This window comes from Mastigoproctus giganteus, chromosome 13, assembly GCF_048544385.1.
Source record: "Mastigoproctus giganteus isolate SK-2022 chromosome 13, ASM4854438v1, whole genome shotgun sequence".
NCBI classification, from domain to species: domain Eukaryota; kingdom Metazoa; phylum Arthropoda; class Arachnida; order Uropygi; family Thelyphonidae; genus Mastigoproctus; species Mastigoproctus giganteus.
In genome coordinates, this window is record NC_143587.1 from 129,454,808 (window position 1) to 129,474,367 (window position 19,560).

General features: G+C 35.1%; 1 protein-coding gene across 1 annotated transcript in view; it reads left to right on the forward strand.

Moving 5' to 3' along the window:
* The window catches only part of PolD2 (DNA polymerase delta subunit 2), a 160,296-nt gene that overhangs the window by 97,190 nt on the left and 43,546 nt on the right, over positions 1–19,560 (forward strand). Inside the window, exon 8 of the mRNA XM_090388016.1 lies at positions 5,186–5,313. Coding sequence (XP_090244142.1) covers positions 5,186–5,313 — 128 coding nt within the window. The remainder of the gene's footprint in view (positions 1–5,185; positions 5,314–19,560) is intronic.

Here is a 19,560-nt window from a genome sequence, read left to right on the forward strand (position 1 = left end):
TTAAGCTGGATATATACCATCCTTAAATATCATTAATGAATACAGAAAACAACAATGGATGCAACACTGAACCCTGGGGGACTCCACTAATAACATTAGTCCACAAAGAGCAGTGTCCATTGATTACCACTCTCTGTCTTCTCCCACTCAACCATCCCTTTATCCATAGCAGCAATTTGCCTCCAATGCCACACTGCTCCAATTTGAGGCGCCTCCATAGCCAGGTGGGCAGGAGCAGCAGTGCGTAGCACATGCTTCTTGATTAGACCGGGGTTCAAGCCCGTGACCACCAAATACGGAGGATGCGGAAAGGTCAGGGAATGACCACCGCATACCCCCGGAGCAATATGGCCTTAGTTGCTAATGCTCCTAAAAACCAAATAACAACAACAGCTCCAATTTGTGTAGAAGTCTTTCATGTGCAACAGTATCAAAAGCCTTTCTAAGACCCAAATATATGATATCAAAATTATTCTTTGCATTGGATCCAGTTCCTTTGTGACTGCATCATAGTATCCAATCAAATTGGTCAGACAAGACTTCCTGATTTCCTCACACTCCTTACATTGTGCACACACAAAGACGTTCCCCTTGGCAATATCATGTCCCATTCCTGATTGCCTCACAAACATCAAACAAGCAGTGCATTTCAAATAGCTCTGATTCAGAGGACAAACGCCCACCCCTCAGTTCTCCCCCTGAGCCACAGTATTCCCATTAGTTTGAGCCTTTTGCTTTGCTGCTCTGGTCTGAGTCATGATTTCTATTCAATTTGAAATAAAATTCCAGTACAAAACATAACCCTAAACTTATATCCCGATGCAGTTATTATGCTATATATATATATGTATTTGAATATTGAATGTTATCTCCAAGTTACATTATATGACTCTTATCTCATGTCAAGTTTATATGTATTAATTTATAATGTTGCATTTGTAAAAACTAGGTCGTTATATGTATTTAGTTAAAAATGTACAATTTAATGAACAATGAAATTTAATGATTAGTAGATTTTACTGATTAATTGATACTACTATACTCGCTATCTAGTTTTCCGTTAAACCTTATACTATCTCACGCCATTAATTATCATTAGAACTGCAATAGCTTTCTTATAACTAGACATCAGTGTGCCACATATCAAAATTAATATTGAAATTAATAATAGAATCTTTAATTGCAGCATGATATACATACAATTAGTCCCGTCACGGCATGGTGGTGACATCTGCAGCACTCTTAACAAAATAAAGCCATTAAAACGCGTATTTTAGTCCATTAAGCCAGTTACCAAACTCTGTGGGGTTGCAATGACATTTCAAATAAGGCCATGTGTTGTAGTACATACTTTTATTTGCATGAGTTTCTATATGCTTTTGGCACTGATGCACTGAAGTTTTCAGTTAAAAGTTTGCATAGTGCCACTCTGGAAATGTCTCAGTTGCCATTTGAAATGTGTATAACTTCTGAAGATTTCTTCAAACAACCACAAGCTGGTGTGGAAACTGGCAGATACTGACTGCTTTTGTATATGGATTGTACAATAGAACATTAACTAGGACTATACAAAAAAAACTCGCATTTTGGTACTTGTATGGAACTATGACTGTAATTTTCAACTATTTAAGGGCATTCTTATATTTAGCTAAATTATACAGTCGATACTGCAATTTAGTAGCCAGACTCTGCTGCAAATCCGGCATCAGTGATAAATAGTTGAAAACGCTTCAGTGGTACAATTAGTCCACTTGTCTATTGTAGTTTATGGACAGTTGGAAATGGGGCATTTTAGTTAAGTAAAACCTAATCTGGTGGGAGAAGGCATTGCCACTGTAATATGCGGTGGGTGAGGCATAATGTTAATTTTACTTTAACCTTGATATTATAGTCAAGGGTAGATTCTATTGTAAGAGATGTTCTTATGGCATGGCGTGAATCAAAACCTGATTCATTCAAGACCTTGGTCACTTACTTGCTGGATAAAATGTTAGTATCTCATAACTTGTGGAAGACTATATGGATCTCTATATATCACTTTTTACGTACATTAATTTCATTTTAATCAGTCATATTTTCAACATTTTAGCCACTTTCTCCTTATTTACAAAAAATTTAAATACAGTCGAATCTCGTTAATACAAAGTTCAAAGGACCTAAATTTTCACCTTTTCTATTAACAAGGTTTGTACTAACAAGGCCCCCAAAAAGTGTCAAAGTTTTACCCTTTTTTTGTTACATACTATATATCTAAGAATAATAATATCAAAAATAAATTAATTTAAATGAGTAACATAAAATAATAAAAATAAAAAATAATAATAACAAAAGCCTTGTCTAACAATACAGTAATAGGAATAACACATTTTTTAAATATTTTATTTTATTTGTAAGATAAACTAAGAGAAAAGCAATTAACAGAAATGAAAATATTGTACAGTGTATATTTTGATATATACAATATTTTAGTATCACAGTGAAAAGAATTACAATCTTAATATATAAGGAAACATACAAACCATTAACTAGTTAATAAATTAATCTAATTTAAAGAAAGAATTAATGTCTGCACAGTTTTTGTCCTATATGCATTTTTAACTACAGCACAGACATAAAATGCAATTGTTGTTTCTTTATCAATGTTACTACAGGCCAACATATTTTGTATTATGCTCAATGCATTTTGGGCATATTTTTTAGATGACAGTGTGTCTTCTTCACTGTCACTGGTAACAAAAACATCATTTTCATCATTTCGCTTGGTGCTCGGCAGCTCTTCTGGTGTTGGCATTGCTGTGGTAGCAACTTCATCATCCATCTTCACAAACTCTTCAAATTCGCCGACAAAATCCATATGCTCCTTCAAATTCCTCCATTCCTCAATGTTCTTATCACATCCATCTGCTGGACCATGTTTTTTGATGATATTCTCTCCAAAGCCACTCTTTCTGAAGCAGTTGATTATTACACTTGCTACAATACTGTCCCAAGCAATAACAAGGTTACGGATAGTATCCAAGACATTCCACTTTGGCTGCAAATTGTTCCCTCCTGTGTTGCAGATCAAGTTTATATTTGAGCAAGTTGATAATTTGATATTGGCAAATTAAAAATGACTGCTGTATATTTGTCAGTGTAAGTGTCTTGGTAGAATGTGCTGTACAACGATCTAGAATCATCAAAATGTTCCTTTTTTTCTGAAGCCATTATTCTGTCCACTTGATAACCAAGATTGAAAAATTTTGACCATAAACAAACTTTTTAATACATATTAGAAGTGCTATCACCTCTATTGGCCTCATAATCACAGGATGTTGGTGGCTAACTTTTAAAACATCTGGGCTTGGAAAACTTACCAATCACAAGTGGGCGTAATTTTGTACTGCCATTTGAATTGCAGCATAACAGAACAGTGAGTCTTTGTTTACTTAATTTTCCACCATGACAAGATTCTCCTTGAACAGCAAATATTTTATTTGGCAGCAAATTATTAAATAAACCTGACTCATCAAGATTAAAAATATACTTTGCCTCATATTTTTCAAGAATAGGCTGTACAGAACACAACCAGTCTCTGTAGCCTTTTCTTTGTCAACTAATCCAGACTCGCTGCAAACATTTTGCAAAACAAAGTTATTCCTGTCTAAATCTTTGGAACCAGCCACTGCTGCATTTGAAGTCACTAATTCCATGTTGCTGAGCTAGATAATTTACCTTTTCTTGCAAAATCGGACCTGATTTGTTGGTACCACTTCAAAAGTTTTGTTTCAAGCTCCTTGTGCAAAAAAACATGACATGTTCTTAAAGTACGTGACACTGGAGCAGTGTCACGTACTTTAAGATTTTTGCGGTTTTTCAGCATTGTAGATAAAGTAGGTAAAGGGATGTTGTAATCCTTTGCAATATCCATTTTACTTCGATACACCCTATCAGCCTTTTGTATAATTTTTAGTGTCATTTCCAGGCTTAATTCCATCCGTTTACTTTTGTCACCTTAGCATTGCTGGATAAGATTTAATATAAACAAACTTTAGATTAATTTAAAAACACAAGTTCCAAAAAAGAAATCAGCTCAGATAAAATGGCACAAAAAATAACTAAAATAAAATGGCACAAAAAATTGGTTATACTGTAGCAAAAGACTCTTTGAACTGGCATAACAATTGCAACTGACCTTAATCCCATGGAGAGCGAGGGAGTGTATGTAAACAACTTAGAAAAACTTTTATTCTTTTGTTAATTTAATAGCTCATCCTTTACAAAGATATTTTTCAGAGTGCACTTAAGTTGTAGCCACCATAAACTGGTTTTGTTTACACAAAGCCAGTTTACAAAGTAATTTCTAACAAGTCAGTGCCATCCTTTGGGAAGCAGGGAACAGGTGGCCAGAGGCAATAATAGGGGCAATAATTGGACAGTTGTGCCAAGATTTGTATTAACATACAAAATAACAATATTTATTTCTCACAGGGTGAAAACAAACTTTTTAATACATATCAACCGAATTTTGTAATAAATGATTTACATAGAAAAGTCCATTCTTTCACAGGGAATGGTACATGCTTCATATAAATGAGTACTATGTATAAACCGAGTTTGTATTAATGAGATTTCACTATATATAACAAATAGTTCCTTGTATTATGGTAGTGGTAATTTTGACACTTAGCAAAGTGTCGTTTTTGTTGATTAATCTGGTGGTTCTCAAATTCTGGGGCATATGGTATGTTTTTAATTTGCAGAACTTGAACTATAGTTCTCTCTCTCTCCTGGTGGGTATGTGGAATTTGAAAATCTAGGTTTCCAAACCCATAACATGACAACATTTTCAAAATCGCAGATTTTACTCTTCAAACTTCAGGTATATCTTGTTTGATATTTCATCGTAACATTTTCAAATTATCATGACTATTTGGTTTGTAAATCCTTTACATGTTATCTTATATTTTTGTACATATATGGGTCATAATTGCCATAATGAGAAATATCTGAGTGGTGCTTAAGTTAAATTAGTTAAATTGGATTAAGCAGTGGTGCTAAGATATATTTTTTATATACTCAGGACTTTATTTGAGGTCCTGGTTTATAAAAATTGTTCAAAATTTAAACACAATACAGTCTTATAGATTAGTACTAACCTTGTTTCTTATTTAATATATTTTGCATTCTGTTCTTTGTAACTTAGATTTCTTGGAACTTCTGGTCAGAATATCAATGCCATTCAGTGTTACAGTAGGATAGAAGGTTCTCTGGAATGTCTTGAAAGAACATTAGAGTGGGGACATATGGCTCCATCTGCTCCTGATACCCTTGGTAAGCTTGTGTAGCAGAATAATAGTAGTAATGATAAAGAATAGCAATACAGAATTAATAACTAATACTATTAGCATCCAAATGGCTGTTATCCATAATCGATTAGTTTAGATTATTGTATTTAACCAGATTATTTCAACAGATTATTCTCTTTATTATATGCTTTGGAAATAGATGCTGCATGAAGTACATGTGAATGTATTTTTATTATTATTTTTTGTTTCCTGTAACCCCTGATCTCCTTCCTTACGTTTCTAGCTTTGATACTGTTGTGCATGGAAGACTACTGTACAAATTGGAGCAGTATGGTATTAAGGGCAAGTTGCTACAATGGATAAAAGGGTGGTTGAGTGGGAAAAGACAGAGAGCAGTAATCAGTGGATGCTGTTCTTTGTGGACTAATGTTATTAGTGGAGTTCCCCAGGGTTCGGTGTTTGACTCACTGTTGTTTTATATATTTATCAATGATATTGATGAAGGTGTATCAGGCTTAATGTCAGGTTTGCAGATGATGAAAAGGTTGGCAGGGTTGTTAATGACAGTAATGGTAGTGTGCTACTGCAACAGGATCAGGAAAAGTTTGGCAGATGGGCCAAGAAGTGGCAACTGAAGTTTAACATTGACAAATGCAAAGTACTGCATATGGGTAGCAGTAACCCCAGAGAAATGTACCAGTTGTTTAAGCATTTCCACTTTTTCACACTACACTCAAGCATTTCCTCTTAGACACGGTAAGGTTACTTGCACAGCAGCTAAAACAAAATTGATTTAGGGACCACTTGTACCTACCATGTAAACAGAGACAGGTGAAATTTAGTAAAAGTGTGGATGACTGATTTCTTTGAAACAACAGATGAAAATCAGGGATAACGGAAAATCATTCTCTCCTAATTCCCTAATAGGATGCTTACAGTAGAGAACAGATTGACCAGAGCCAATGTCTGTATTGGGAATATGCCTTATCTTTGCCAATGGCTGTGGACACATAGATAGCAGTTGACCAGTGCAACTTCTCAGTACAGTAGTGTATAGGACCTCTCCCAAAACCTTCCATCCTTTTCTATCCCATGCTATGGTTAGCCAGTTTTCTCCTGCAGGGTTTTACGGGCACTGCTAAATTTTAGTATGTTTTAGCTTAGTTTGTGGAATTAATCCCTTTAGCTCTTAAAAGCTAAAGGGACTAATTCTTAATCCTTTTAGCTCTTCCTTTTAGCTCTTCTCTTAATTTGTGCTTTCTACAGCATCAGCTTTATTGCCTAAAGGCTAGAGGTTCAAACAATGCGTACTCAGATCTCTCGAAATCAGTTTGTTATGTGAAATTTTCTTCATTATAAGGAAACCATTTTCAATGTAATGACTGAGGGGAAATCAAAAAAGTTCGCTACATAGAAAAATTCGCTATGTGGAAGTTTGTTAAAGAGAGATCTGACTGTATATGAATCATGGGGAGGAGGAGCAATGCAGGAATCCCTTGCTAACTGCGGGGAATACATTCCTGAAACTTACTGCATTTGGCAAAATTGGCTAAGGTCCTATAGGAATCTGGGTTGGGTGAAAAACAGTTATGTCAATAATATGCATATATGAAAAAAAAAATAGTTTCATTTTCCATTTATATAGCTTAAAACAGTGATAAGATTGAAGAATACAGTAAGAAAAACAAGTTAAGAACAAGGCACTTATTGAACATTTATAGGAAATAATAAAGGGTAAAATAAATGTCAGTTTATGTCACTATATAACAAACATGATAATCTTCAACTTGTTATGAAAACAAGTCCAAAATACATCCAGGAAAAATATAAATGTTAGTCTGAAACACAAAAATTTACAGAAAGGTTGTAACACTCCATACATAACACTATGTCAGGGATTATTAATTGGTGGACTGTGATTAGCATCTGGACTGTTAATGATTTTTCACAGACAGCGAATGATCTGAACCTAAGTAATTTATGCATAAATTTTAGTCAATAATTTGTGCATAAATTTAATTATTTCAGTTTTGCATTTTTATAAGTTCACTTAATTTAATTGTGTCATTTAAAAAATCAGTTATAAAAAAATCTTTACAAGCGACTATTATAGTAAATGTTTCCATCTTGACATTCGGTAATGAAAGGATATAAATATATGCTATCATAATATTTACTTGACATTTCATTAATTTTATGCCAAAAATATGGACCTGGACTGCAATGAGTCACATTTTTTCTAACACAGACCATGAAGAAAATTAATTTGTGGTAGAGAGAAGGTTTCTCTACTTGAAATCTTTTAAGTAGAGAGGACCTTCATTTATTATTTTTGCTCTCTCTCTCTCTCTCTCTCTCTCTCTCTCTCTCTCTCTCTCTCTCTCTCTCTCTCTCTCTCTCTCTCTCTCTCTCTCTCTCTGTAAGGTGAGAGACCACAGCTGGAATATTATATTCAAGTTTGGAGTCTGCACCTAAAAAAAAATATAGGGAGGGGTGGACATAATTGAAGTATTGCGGTGTATAAAGAGACAACAACTGGTGGGGGATGGGTTCCCCCCAACCACTTATTAGAGTAACAGAAGTCTGGATCTCTTGAAGTTTGCATTTGGGATGCGTGTTGTAGATCTTTGGATTAAATTACCTAATAAGGCAGCAGAGGCTGAGAAGTTGATAAAGTACACAATGAAATTGGTTAGTCACTTTTTTTTTTTTTTTAGTAATGTGGAAAGTGTTTGGAGAAATTTTCATTATCTATTTATATAATTTTTTATTGGCAAATACAGAAAAACAATCCACTTCCTTGCATCATTCAGCTTCTAATACTAAATACTTCACAAAGCAAATTAAGTGTCTGGATCAGTGCATGAAAAGCTGATAGTTTATTATAACTTTTATTGGTGTTCAAATTCAGAAATTTAATAAAATATATTTGTAATTTAAATACATTTTTTACATCTTTTGTAATTTAAATTTAATTTTATGTAATAACATATTGATTCTCACTGGAAATAACTCACAATTGCATGAGTCAGGAATGAGTTGCCATTGGTGATTCATCTATGAGCCATGGTCTTACTACTTGTACTCAATGTGCCATATATGCCATTTAGCAGATATCTCCATCAAATGTGATACATTTTTGTGTGCTAGATATAGGGGGCGCAAATAATACCAGAATCCTTTACAAAGTTATCAAAAGTGTGATGACAAGTGATGGAAATTGATTATTTATGACAGCTTTAATTATTGTGGAATTTGGTATTTACAGTCACAGCATAGGATATTTAAAAAAATGTACTTCATCATATTATAATAGTATTTTATTGAATATATTATGATATTTTTATAATTTATTGTTACGTAGTAACAAATATGGGTTCCACTAAAAATGATTGAGGATGGCATGACTTGAGAATGAAATTCCATTAGTGATTCACAAATTCCATTCAGTGATCTTTTTTTCAGTGGTACCTGACATGGCACAACCACAATATGAGATACAATTAAAACGATGCCTTCTATGCTACTTACATAGTTCAAATTTATGGGTTAACTATAGTGTATTTACACCGATACTATATAGTTAATTACCAAAACCCATAAGAATTATGCCTTGTGCATTTCATTTTCAAATTACATTTTTACCAACACCCTTTGGCATCTCTCATATTGTGGATATAACTTTGCAACCATGATGGCATGTATTACTAGGGTACTTGCCCACCCACTGATGATGAAGCCCAGTAGCCTTGAAACGATCATCTGGGTGGTGGTATCCTCTGAAAATAAATAACAGTAGTCTTCTCTACTAGAGAAGCGTTATTTATTTGAAGTAGTGCAATACTGCTATCTCATTGTGAAGGCAACCACAATAATAGATACAATTAAAACGATGCCTTCTATGCTACTTATGTAGTTCAAATTTTTGGGTTAACTATGGTGTATTTACACCGATACTATATAGACAATATTTTAAAGAATATTGGTGACTCCTGTTAGTATTATAATAAAGTAGACATTTGCATCATGTCAGGATGAACTTGAATGTGTTGCAGCCTGCAACAAATAAGCACATGCACATAGTCAAGATGTTTGTGCTTCTTATTTGTTGTAGGCTGTGACACATTAAAGTTCGTCCTGACATGACACAAATGTCTACTTTATTAAAATATTTTATGTTAGTATGTTATATTGTATGTTAACTTGATGATAGTATAATAATAAAGTAGACATTTGTGTCATGTCAAGACAAACTTGAATGTGTCACAGCCTGCAACAAATAAAAAGTGCATGCACATAGTAACATAACGACCTATCTGTTATAGAAACAACTCTTTAACTACTAAAATTTTGCTTTCCTTTGAATTTGAAGTTTATTTGAAGTTTATTTTGTATGCCATATTGTTTTCTATACCATTTTACAAGATTAAGATTATTGGATTTTGAGATCATGTTATAACATTTGTTTGCATAAAAAATTTTTAACAATTGGTTTGCATGAACTGGCACAAATTAGCTCCAGCTCATCACTGTGGATAACTGTAAACTAGTTTGTCTTCAGTGGTATAGAACATCATTAAGGCTATTATGAAAACGGTTTCCTCAAGGAAATACAGGATAATTTTTTAAGGGAAATCTCTTGTTTATTCTGCTTGTGAGCCCACACACTTGTACAGACAATACACACAGCAAAATATGGTCTCAGATTATGATGGCCAGACATGGTTTTCAGTGTTTTTTCCTAGTATCCCAAAAGTGTCTTTTTGGGATGCATAAATGTGATGGTTTTTCAAAATTTTAAATGTAATTCATTTTCAGTCTCAAATATACCAGATGTGACTTTTTAAAAGGCATTTGCATTTCTTAGTGCTATTAACTTCACATAAGTTTGACAATATCCGATTTTATTAAACCAAGAGACCAGCTGGGATATATTTCCTTTCTTTCTCTTCTATTTTCAATTGGCCTTTGTAGTGCAGGTGTTGAGTGCACTGATTGTACCATTCTGCAGAGGACTCTCCTATGGGTTAAAAGGTAGAATTTCATGTGGACAGACAGTCTATGTTGTGTGGTGGGATAAGGACAATGTGCTTTGCAATCTCTATTGATTTTGTTCCAGAATGCAGTGTTATTTTTATTACTAGTTTGTCAGCCCTCGCAATTTTGAGAAATTTGTGGCTTAGATGTAACATATAACAATTTTTGATACATTCAAAACCTCACTGGTTAAATTTATACCAAGTGATTGATTGAGTACAGTATTAAGAATTTTTGAAGCATTGACAGCATTTTTTCTTTTAGAAGTCATTAGAAGAAAATTTATTGTAAAAATTTTTGAATCACCATTAGATGAAGTGTACTTCCATCTTATGCACAGTGTGCTTGCATATTCCGTATGCAGTCACTGAAACTGAATGTTCTAAAAATTGCATAATATAGATCATGAGTTACGTGCATCAGATGATCGAAATGCTTAAATAACACACTGAATAAAAAAAATTTTCCCTTAAGTGCTTGTAGTATTTTAACTGATCACACATTCAGGGTGAAGAAGTGATATCATTTGAAGATGCGCCTCCGTAGCCAGGTGGGAAGGAGCAGCAGTGCGTAGCACATGCTTCTTGATTAGACCGGGGTTCGAGCCCGTCACCGCCAAATACGGAACATGTGGAAAGGTCAGGGAATGACCACCGCACATCCCTGGAGCAATATGGCCTTAGTTACTAAAGCTCCTAAAAACCAAATAACAACAATTACAACATCATTTGAAGATAAATATTTGGTATGTATAAAATAACTTGGGAAGAAGTACTAAATATATGTAAAAATATTATCAGTATGGAATTTCAAGTGACAGAAATTTATTTAGTCAGTTTTCTTTGTTTAAAAATTTCATTTTAGAACGGTTGAAAGAGAGGAATGATGATGGCTTATGAGATGTTACAGTCAGTGGTCATTGTTTTTTTATAGGCCTTGGAAATTGAGAAATTATCTGGCTTTTGGTTTGAAACTCTAACATGTAGGGGAAATGTAGAAAGAAAATTTTGAGATATTCATGAATCATTTAAAATTATTATAATTAGCCAGACTAATTATAATAATAATTGGTTCTCAAACATAATTTGAGAACTCAAATTATGTTTGAGAAAAATCTACAATTTATTTAAAATATTTAAATATTTTAAAATATTTTGTAATTTATGATCTACTGTCAAGTCACACTAAAAAGTATATTTCTTGTAAATTTTATCTTCATGGAATATAACACATCAGATTAATTAAAGTATGTATTTGCAGTGCCACCTTGTACTATTAGTGTTTAATTGATCAGGTGGATGAAACCATTTTTATGTAAAAAACCATTAAAGCCATTAAATTATGTGATATGTAAATTTAACGTGTAAATATTTTATTGATCGAAGTATTAAGGCAAAAAAACCGTATTTTCTCTTTTCATAAATATCTTTTCATTTTTGGAGCTCCTATTAGTTAAACATAGCAAAGCTCTCAATTGACCCAATCTATATATATAAAAGGCTTAGGTATGCTGCTCAAATTTTCCAACTGCTAACTGTTGCCAGCACCCGTTCGCGCAGTTCACCTCGCGTGACTATCATACCGACCATTCTTTATTAATTTTTGTACTAACGTTTTTCAACTGAAGAAGGGCAACCTGTGCCTGAAAGCTATCGATGTATGTTTATTTTAATATGTTTATTTTAACTGTCTATTTTATCTGTCTTCAATTTTAATAAACCGTTCTAAGTTTTAAGAAATTGCTGAACAGTGTGTAAGAACTTTGAGAAAATGTAGAAGAAATGCTAATAAAACATTAGAGGAGAGATCTAATAGACTAAGAGACTGAAACATGACTCTACGACTATGAAGACCGACAGAAAACACTGAAGAAAGAGAAGCAAGATTGGAAATGAGAAGACGGGCAAAACGCTGTAGGACTAATCAAATAGAAGTACTGGATGCAAATAATCAACAAGCTGTAATTAATGTGGAAGAGCATGACATAGGAAATATGTGTTACAACTGTGAGTATTGCAATGCAAGATATTGGGGACCTGAGTTAAACAACTAGAATAAATACACTAAATGCTGTCATAATGGAAAGGTTTCACTTGATCTACTGTCTGAGACACCTACTCTATTACGATAGCTGCTTACAGGGGATACACATGAAGCAAATAACTACAGAGAACATATACGAGAGTACAACTCAGCAATGACGTTTGCATCAATGGGCCCAGAGGTTAAATAACCACCTGGAAATGGTCCATACTGTTTTAGAATACCTGGCCAGATTTACCATTTGGTCTCACCGCTGTATGCAAACAGGCAAATAAGCCAGGATACGGACAACTTTATATTTTCAATTCTGCTGTAGCAACAACAAAACGGCTTGAAAAAAATTAAACCAAGGATGTATGGCCGAAGTGATGTAACGATTGGACAAAATAGTTAAGAGACAATATAATGCACCTACATCCAAAACGGAGGTTGCTGCAATATTTGCTGGAGAAGATGGGGAACCACCTGTAAATAAAGACATATGCATACGTCCCACAGGTGACTGCTGTAGAATTATATCACCACCAAACAAGAATGGTGATAACTGAAGGATCTAGATTAAACGGCATATGTTACGCCGGGCACATCTAGTTTCTTTTTAATTGTCCTGGTTGTGGCTGTTAGCTTCTGGTCTCCAGTAAAATAAAAAAAAAAATAAAAATATCACAGCATTCACCATTGACGATGATAAGCGGTGAAGAAAGGGTATCTCTTGGGTCGGCTATTGTGGAACCCTATACGTCTGAGTGTGCAGTGTATTGTCATTTGGGACATTGTTCTTGCTTTCCCCATATTATATTACGATGTCAACTGTTGCACAGTGACCTGCCATTAAGCCCGTACAACACGCAGCACTTTCTCCTGCTACAAACATCCACCTTGCGTAATTCTTTACGGTTCTGTCAGAGGAATGTGGTTTTACCCATTTGACACCATTCTTTGAACTTCCTAACCACAGTGGGCGGTGAGTAACGGAAAATGCATGTAGTTTCCGATATGGAAATGCCCAATGTGCGCGCTCCCACAATTGGAACTCTTTTGGAACTCTGTGATATCTTTACTACGTTCCATAACTGCTACTTTATCACTTTGACTTGCATGACCAGATTCTATATACCACTGCTCTAGTGTACGAAGCTGGTTGGGTTTTTATACTGCGAGCCATGCGGCATAGGTCATAATTCAGTGATCACTTAGTGTATACACATTGTAGTTTTGTTTTGACATTCTAGTTTTTAAGTATCTGCATTCTTTTCCCTGCAATAATTCCAAATGATCTGCTATTTTTATTTACCATCGTATAGATGTCATAAAATAGTGTAAAAATACTTTGAATAAAAAAAAAAAACAGACACAAAGAAGATTTTTAAAACTTTTTGAAACCCCATTCATATAATTATGTAGCAGTTTTTACTGCAACTGCTACCATACTTGATGCATCATAACCTCTTTTTCTGATACTGATAAATGTCATTGATATTGTGCATAGTGTAATATATGTAAGTGTTTTTTTTTTTTTTTTTTTTTTTTGTTAATTTATCTAAAACCTAGGGGAAAACTGTAGCCTCCACAAGCAAATGCTAATGTTAGTCCTTGAAAAATGTTTATTAAAGAAGTATAATAGCGGGTATGTGCAGTATAACAAAGTGAAATAGAAAATAAACAAAAATAGATATCGAGTTTTAAAATACCAATAGTAAAATTTTTCTTGTTTAGTGCCTCCATAGCCAGGTGGGAAGGAGCAGCAGTGCGTAGCACATGCGTCTTGATTAGACCGGGGTTCGAGCCCGTCACCACCAAATACGGAGGATTCGGAAAGGTCAGGGAATGACTACCGCATATTCCCCGAGCAATATGGCCTTAGTTGCTAATGCTCCTAAAAACCAAAAAAAAAAAAAAAAAACAACAACATCTTGGCGCCTCCGTAGCCAGGTGGGCAGGAGCAGCAGTGCGTAGCACAGCTAAGGTCAGGGAATGACCATCGCATATCCCCAGAGCAATATGGCCTTAGTTGCTAATTGCTCCTAAAAACCAAACAACAACATCTTGATTAGTAAAATATATAGGGTAACCTTGGGCACTGTAAATGTAGTTATCTTAGATCTTTCTTTTTGGGAATACAATAATTGCTGTGGTAATAGAGATCGTTTGGTTCAACACACATTCTTTATATGCCCACCATATAAAGAATGTCTTCTGCAAATATTTCTCTACAAATGATGTGTCTTTTCATTTGCTGCATGCAACTCCTGGGATTTAGAGGAGGACTGGACCCTCCCGTGCTTGTTTACCTATAATGACGAAGGTTTCTTCAGCTTCATTAGATGTAAATTAGCTTTAAAGATCCACGGATTTTTCAAATTCCGTACCGTTTTCTTTAAGCTAGAATTAGATGTATTGTGTTGCTACTTTTTCATGGTGATTTCTTTAAAGACTGGAGGTCAGGATTTGACTGGCTGTCTAGGCAAAGAAAAGTTCAAAAGCGCTTTTCTTTGCCTAGTTTTGCTCTTTTTGTTGCTAGCATCAAATAGTAGTGATAAATTCTTGTAAGTATTTCTTCAGCACATCTTAGGCTTGTCATTATTTTCTGTAGAGTTTGTGGCCATTGGTTATTTACATGATGTTGATAAACCTAAGTTAAACTTAGAGCTGGAATTATATAATGCATTTTTCGTGGATTCTTTATTCCAGGCACCCTTGGTTGACTTTTTCATGAATTTGGGCATTCTGGTTTTTCTGCCTGCAATGTAGATGAAAAATCTGTAATTAATAGTAATGCGTTCAAAGTTTTCCTTTTTGCTCAGGGCTGCCCTATTTCGATCAGTCTGACTCAACTGTTCTAATAATGTTAAAATAAAGTAGTGAAAGGTGGGAATTATTAATGCTGTTAACATGAAATTACAGATAGTGAAATTTTCTAAAAATGCGTTGTGCACGCTATAAGTAATTTCACTTAACCTGATGTGACTGAGCTGTTAAGTTTTGCTTGTGTGTAAGTGGGTTTGAAAAAACTAAAATAATATTGTCACAACTAGACGGTTAAACGAACTGTCTTCTGAGTTTTGTAAATGGAATCCTAGAGACAATGAAGTGATGATAATAGATTGCAGTGAGGTAGGATTGTACTGTCATCTATTTATCAAACATTAGATTTCAATCAAGTTCGGGAGTACCCAGTTCTTCCTAACTATAATATATAATTATAACAAGTTAATTTTAACGTTCAGTTAACGAACACCGACGTTACCATTGGAAAGATGCTGCAAAATATTGCAGTTTTTTTAATTGGTTTCTATGAGAATTTTTGGGATTTTGAGATCTATTCGCTTTCCGAAGTTTCCCCTTTTTTTCGGTATAGGGTTTCTCGTTTCCATCTGATAAATGTAGACGTTATTTACGTAGTAATAAAGAGACTACAAGCTTTTTATTATGAAGTGATAAAAATAGATTCTTGGTAGACTAAATTACCGATCCAGTATAGTTGTTGTGGGCCATGGTTTTGCTTCTCCTTGTGATAGCCGTCATCTTAATGTATGCCTTCGAGAGCTCAGAGATGATGAAAATTTCTCATGCAATCAGAATGAGTGACCGTGCTTTCCCACACTCCCGTTTTTTTTTTTTTTTTCTTTTACAGCAAAGACAGTTGCATTCATTCGACAGAGAGAAAGAGATGTTCTATGAAGATCGAAACGACTTAAGACAAAGAAATAAAAGTTGTCTGTTATGCAGCTGCAACAAGAAGGCCGTAAAAATTATCTACCAAAACGACGGCGACAGGGTCTAAATATAGAGAAGCAAAGTGCTGTTTGGTCTTAGGATGAAGCTGTAATGGAGTGTACGGCTGCTGTGAAACTTCCTCTCTCTTCCAGCTGATGACACTCCATTATTCATGCTTGCTGCATTAGGCATTCAAGATCAGCTCCGTTGGCTGGGGCTTAGACAGCAGTGCGAGGTGAAAAGTTCCAGACGGGGACTGCTAAGTCAAGAAGATTTAAGTGAACTTTGACTGTTTGCAAAGTTTTTATGTTTTTTTTTTTATATATATAAGAAACTTTGTCACTCTGAGTCATATTTAGAAAACGTTTTTGAAGGGTTATTCAAAGAAAGGGGACAGTGATCGCACACTGAGTGGAAAATGCATTGTTCAGTAAGAAGACATTTCGATGCATTCCAAAGCACAAATTTTCATAGATGTTTCACAAATGCATTTCTTATTTCAGTTGTCAGACGAACTGTGCTTAAAATCATTTCAGTAATTTTCTCCAGGGAGATTTTATTATTTCTTTATTTTTTATGCGGCCCCATAATTGTAGATAAGACCCGACGTAGCCGAATGGTCAGTGTAGTAGCATTTGGACCGTGTTTCAAAATTAAGAAAGACGGCGCATTGCATCTTGGTCGTTCTTTAAAATTCGTACATTGTGTGCGTATGTATGTATTTTTTTTTAGGCAGTAAAGCATTTTGTGTATACGAGGAGGGGGGGGGATGGATAAAAAAAGTTCTAAAACTTTATTTATTACAAAAGAAGCGGTGTAAATAGAGGTCAAGACGAATAAGCGTAGGGCAGGGTTCGCCACATTGCTGGTTCGACGAGCCCGTCACCACCAAATACGGAGAATGCGGAAAGTTCAAGGAATGACCACCGTATATTCCCGGAGCAATATGGTCTTAGTTGCTAATGCTCCTAAAAACCAAATAACAAACAAACATGCTGGTTCGAGCGGCTTTCCACTTCACCAAACGGAGCAGCACTGTTGAAGTTCAGATGTCTTTTAGGCTTCTGTAGCAACCGTAATGGATACGAAAGCGGAACAACATATGCATCAAGTTTTGATAGAACAACACTTGATTCATATTTCCAACAAAACTTGATGGAAAAGCGGAGCTGAAATAATACAAACGTTAAGAACTACATTTGGTAATGCGTCTTTAAGTGGAGCTTTTGTGTATCGGTGGATGAAACGTTTCCAAACCCGTCTGAGAATCCGTCGATGGTTGCTTACGTCCGTCGCACCTGTGGAAGTTACCAAAATTGCCTTGTGTCAAAAAAAAAAAAAAAAAAACCAAGACAGGTTCAGTGAAATCCGAAAACAGTTGCTTGTTTTTTCGGCACATTCAGGACATCGTCCATTATCATTTTTTTAAGAATGAAGATTTCCTCCCCTCTAAGTTTTTTTAGGAAAATAGGCTTAATTTTTTTTTTTTTTTGATATATACGCTACCCTACCTAAAGGCTGTTGTTACAATATTTATATAGCGCACCGGCGAGAGGCTGTATTGCGCTGAATGTATTATGTCTGTTTTATGTGTTCGCGGGCCGATTTGCATGTCGTGAAAGCCTTTAGCATTAGCAAAGGCACATGATGCAAGAAAGCAAGCTTATATAGCATCAGCCAAAAAAAAATCTTCTAATTTCACCCATCCACTCGCTCCAAATGTTTGTCTAGTTCTGCCTTGAAGCCATTTAAGCTATCAACTTCTACAACGACAGATGGAAGTTTGTTCCAGCATTCAACCACCCGTTAGCTAAAAGCAAACTTCCGCACATCTATCTTACAATTATTGTTATTATTATTAAATCCATTTATTAAAGTAGCAAGTGTTTGCTTTCACCCCTTATACACAGCCGACCGACTAGAAGGGCTACTACTGTCATTCCTCAATTTGAATTTATTCCCTCTGAACTTCTTACTACTTCCGCCTGAAAACAGTAACTACATTCCCGATTGTAAGAATTCCTCAGTGTCCAACAGGTTTCGAACCCAGATATCTCCAAACTGGTTAAAATTGGGAAAACCGCTGTACTGTTACCGGGAACAAAGTGTTTGTACCCCTCCCCCGTAATGTGTACGTGATGTAGGCAATGCAGGAACAGGTTTGAAATTTTGCGAGAAATATCAGATATATCGCAAACAAGAGAATGAGTTGTTCGGGTTCATGGTCATGACAGTAGAGTGGATAAGTTATGAAGACATTTAAGTGCAAAGAGAGATCTTGAATCAACCTGCATCTTTCAGTAGCACGTTGCGTCAACAGATTACACTGTCCAACTTGCGCCTCCGTAGCCAGGTGGGAAGGAGCAGCAGTGAGTAGCACAAGCTTTTTGATTAGACCGGGGTTCGAGCCCGTCACCACCAAATACGGAGGATGCGGAAAGGTCAGGAAATTACCACCGCATATCCCGGAGCAATATGGCCTTAGTTGCTAATGCTCCTAAAAACCAAATAACAAACAAACACAAACTGTCCAAGTTTGATAGTATCCGAATAGCGTGTTCTGTGAACGGTGGATAAGGCCTAGATCTCGAAGTCTGCACTACATGTGATAACACAATTTGCTACATTTAGAAAACATTTCCCTGTTAGGACTGTCAAATGTTAAAAGGCCTAAAAACAACCATCCAGAATTGCTTTTATAGCATTGCCTTCCAACTATGTGCACACTTAGCTGGAAGGCTGAACTAGATCGTGATCATTGATATTTACCCATGAGAAAACCTCAATTTTGTTTTGGTTTTCCTTGTTTAATGTTTCAATGCGAAATAGGCAGGAAGAAGTTTCACACAGATCACTGAAATGTTTATTTAAACATCCTTTTTGCATGCATTGCAAGAGTAGGAAATTGCGTTCTTAGTCTTTCAACCCCCCCCCCCCCCTCTCCACAATAGCAAATGCTCTGTGTGCTTAAGCACGCTTATCAGTTTTCTCATAATTCACAGGAAAACCTGTAATTGAAGGGAGTTTTTTTTTGGCATTCTCGTCTTTATCGTTTCTGAAGGTTAATTTCCCATTATTTTTGTGTGGTGAAGCCTGATCCATATTTAGGCCCCCACTTAATTTTCTAACAGAGTCAACGTTCAGAATCAACTTTAATTCATTAGCCCTAATTACTTACTTGACAATTCCTATTTTTAAAGATTTTTTTTTTGACAGTCAAGATATTTTCTTGACTGAAAATATCTTTTACCCAATTTTGTTACATTAATTTTGCTGTCTTTATTGTTTCCCCATTTTCAGAAATCACTTGGATCTTTTAGACTTCAATATGCTTTAATCTTATTTCTTCAGTTTAACTTTCCTGCGAGTGAAATAATTTTAGTGAGATTTTAATGCCTCCTTTTTAGACGCGTTTGTAAATGCGATAAAAGAACCAGTTAATGTCAAATATCCATCCACACTTAATAACGGGACT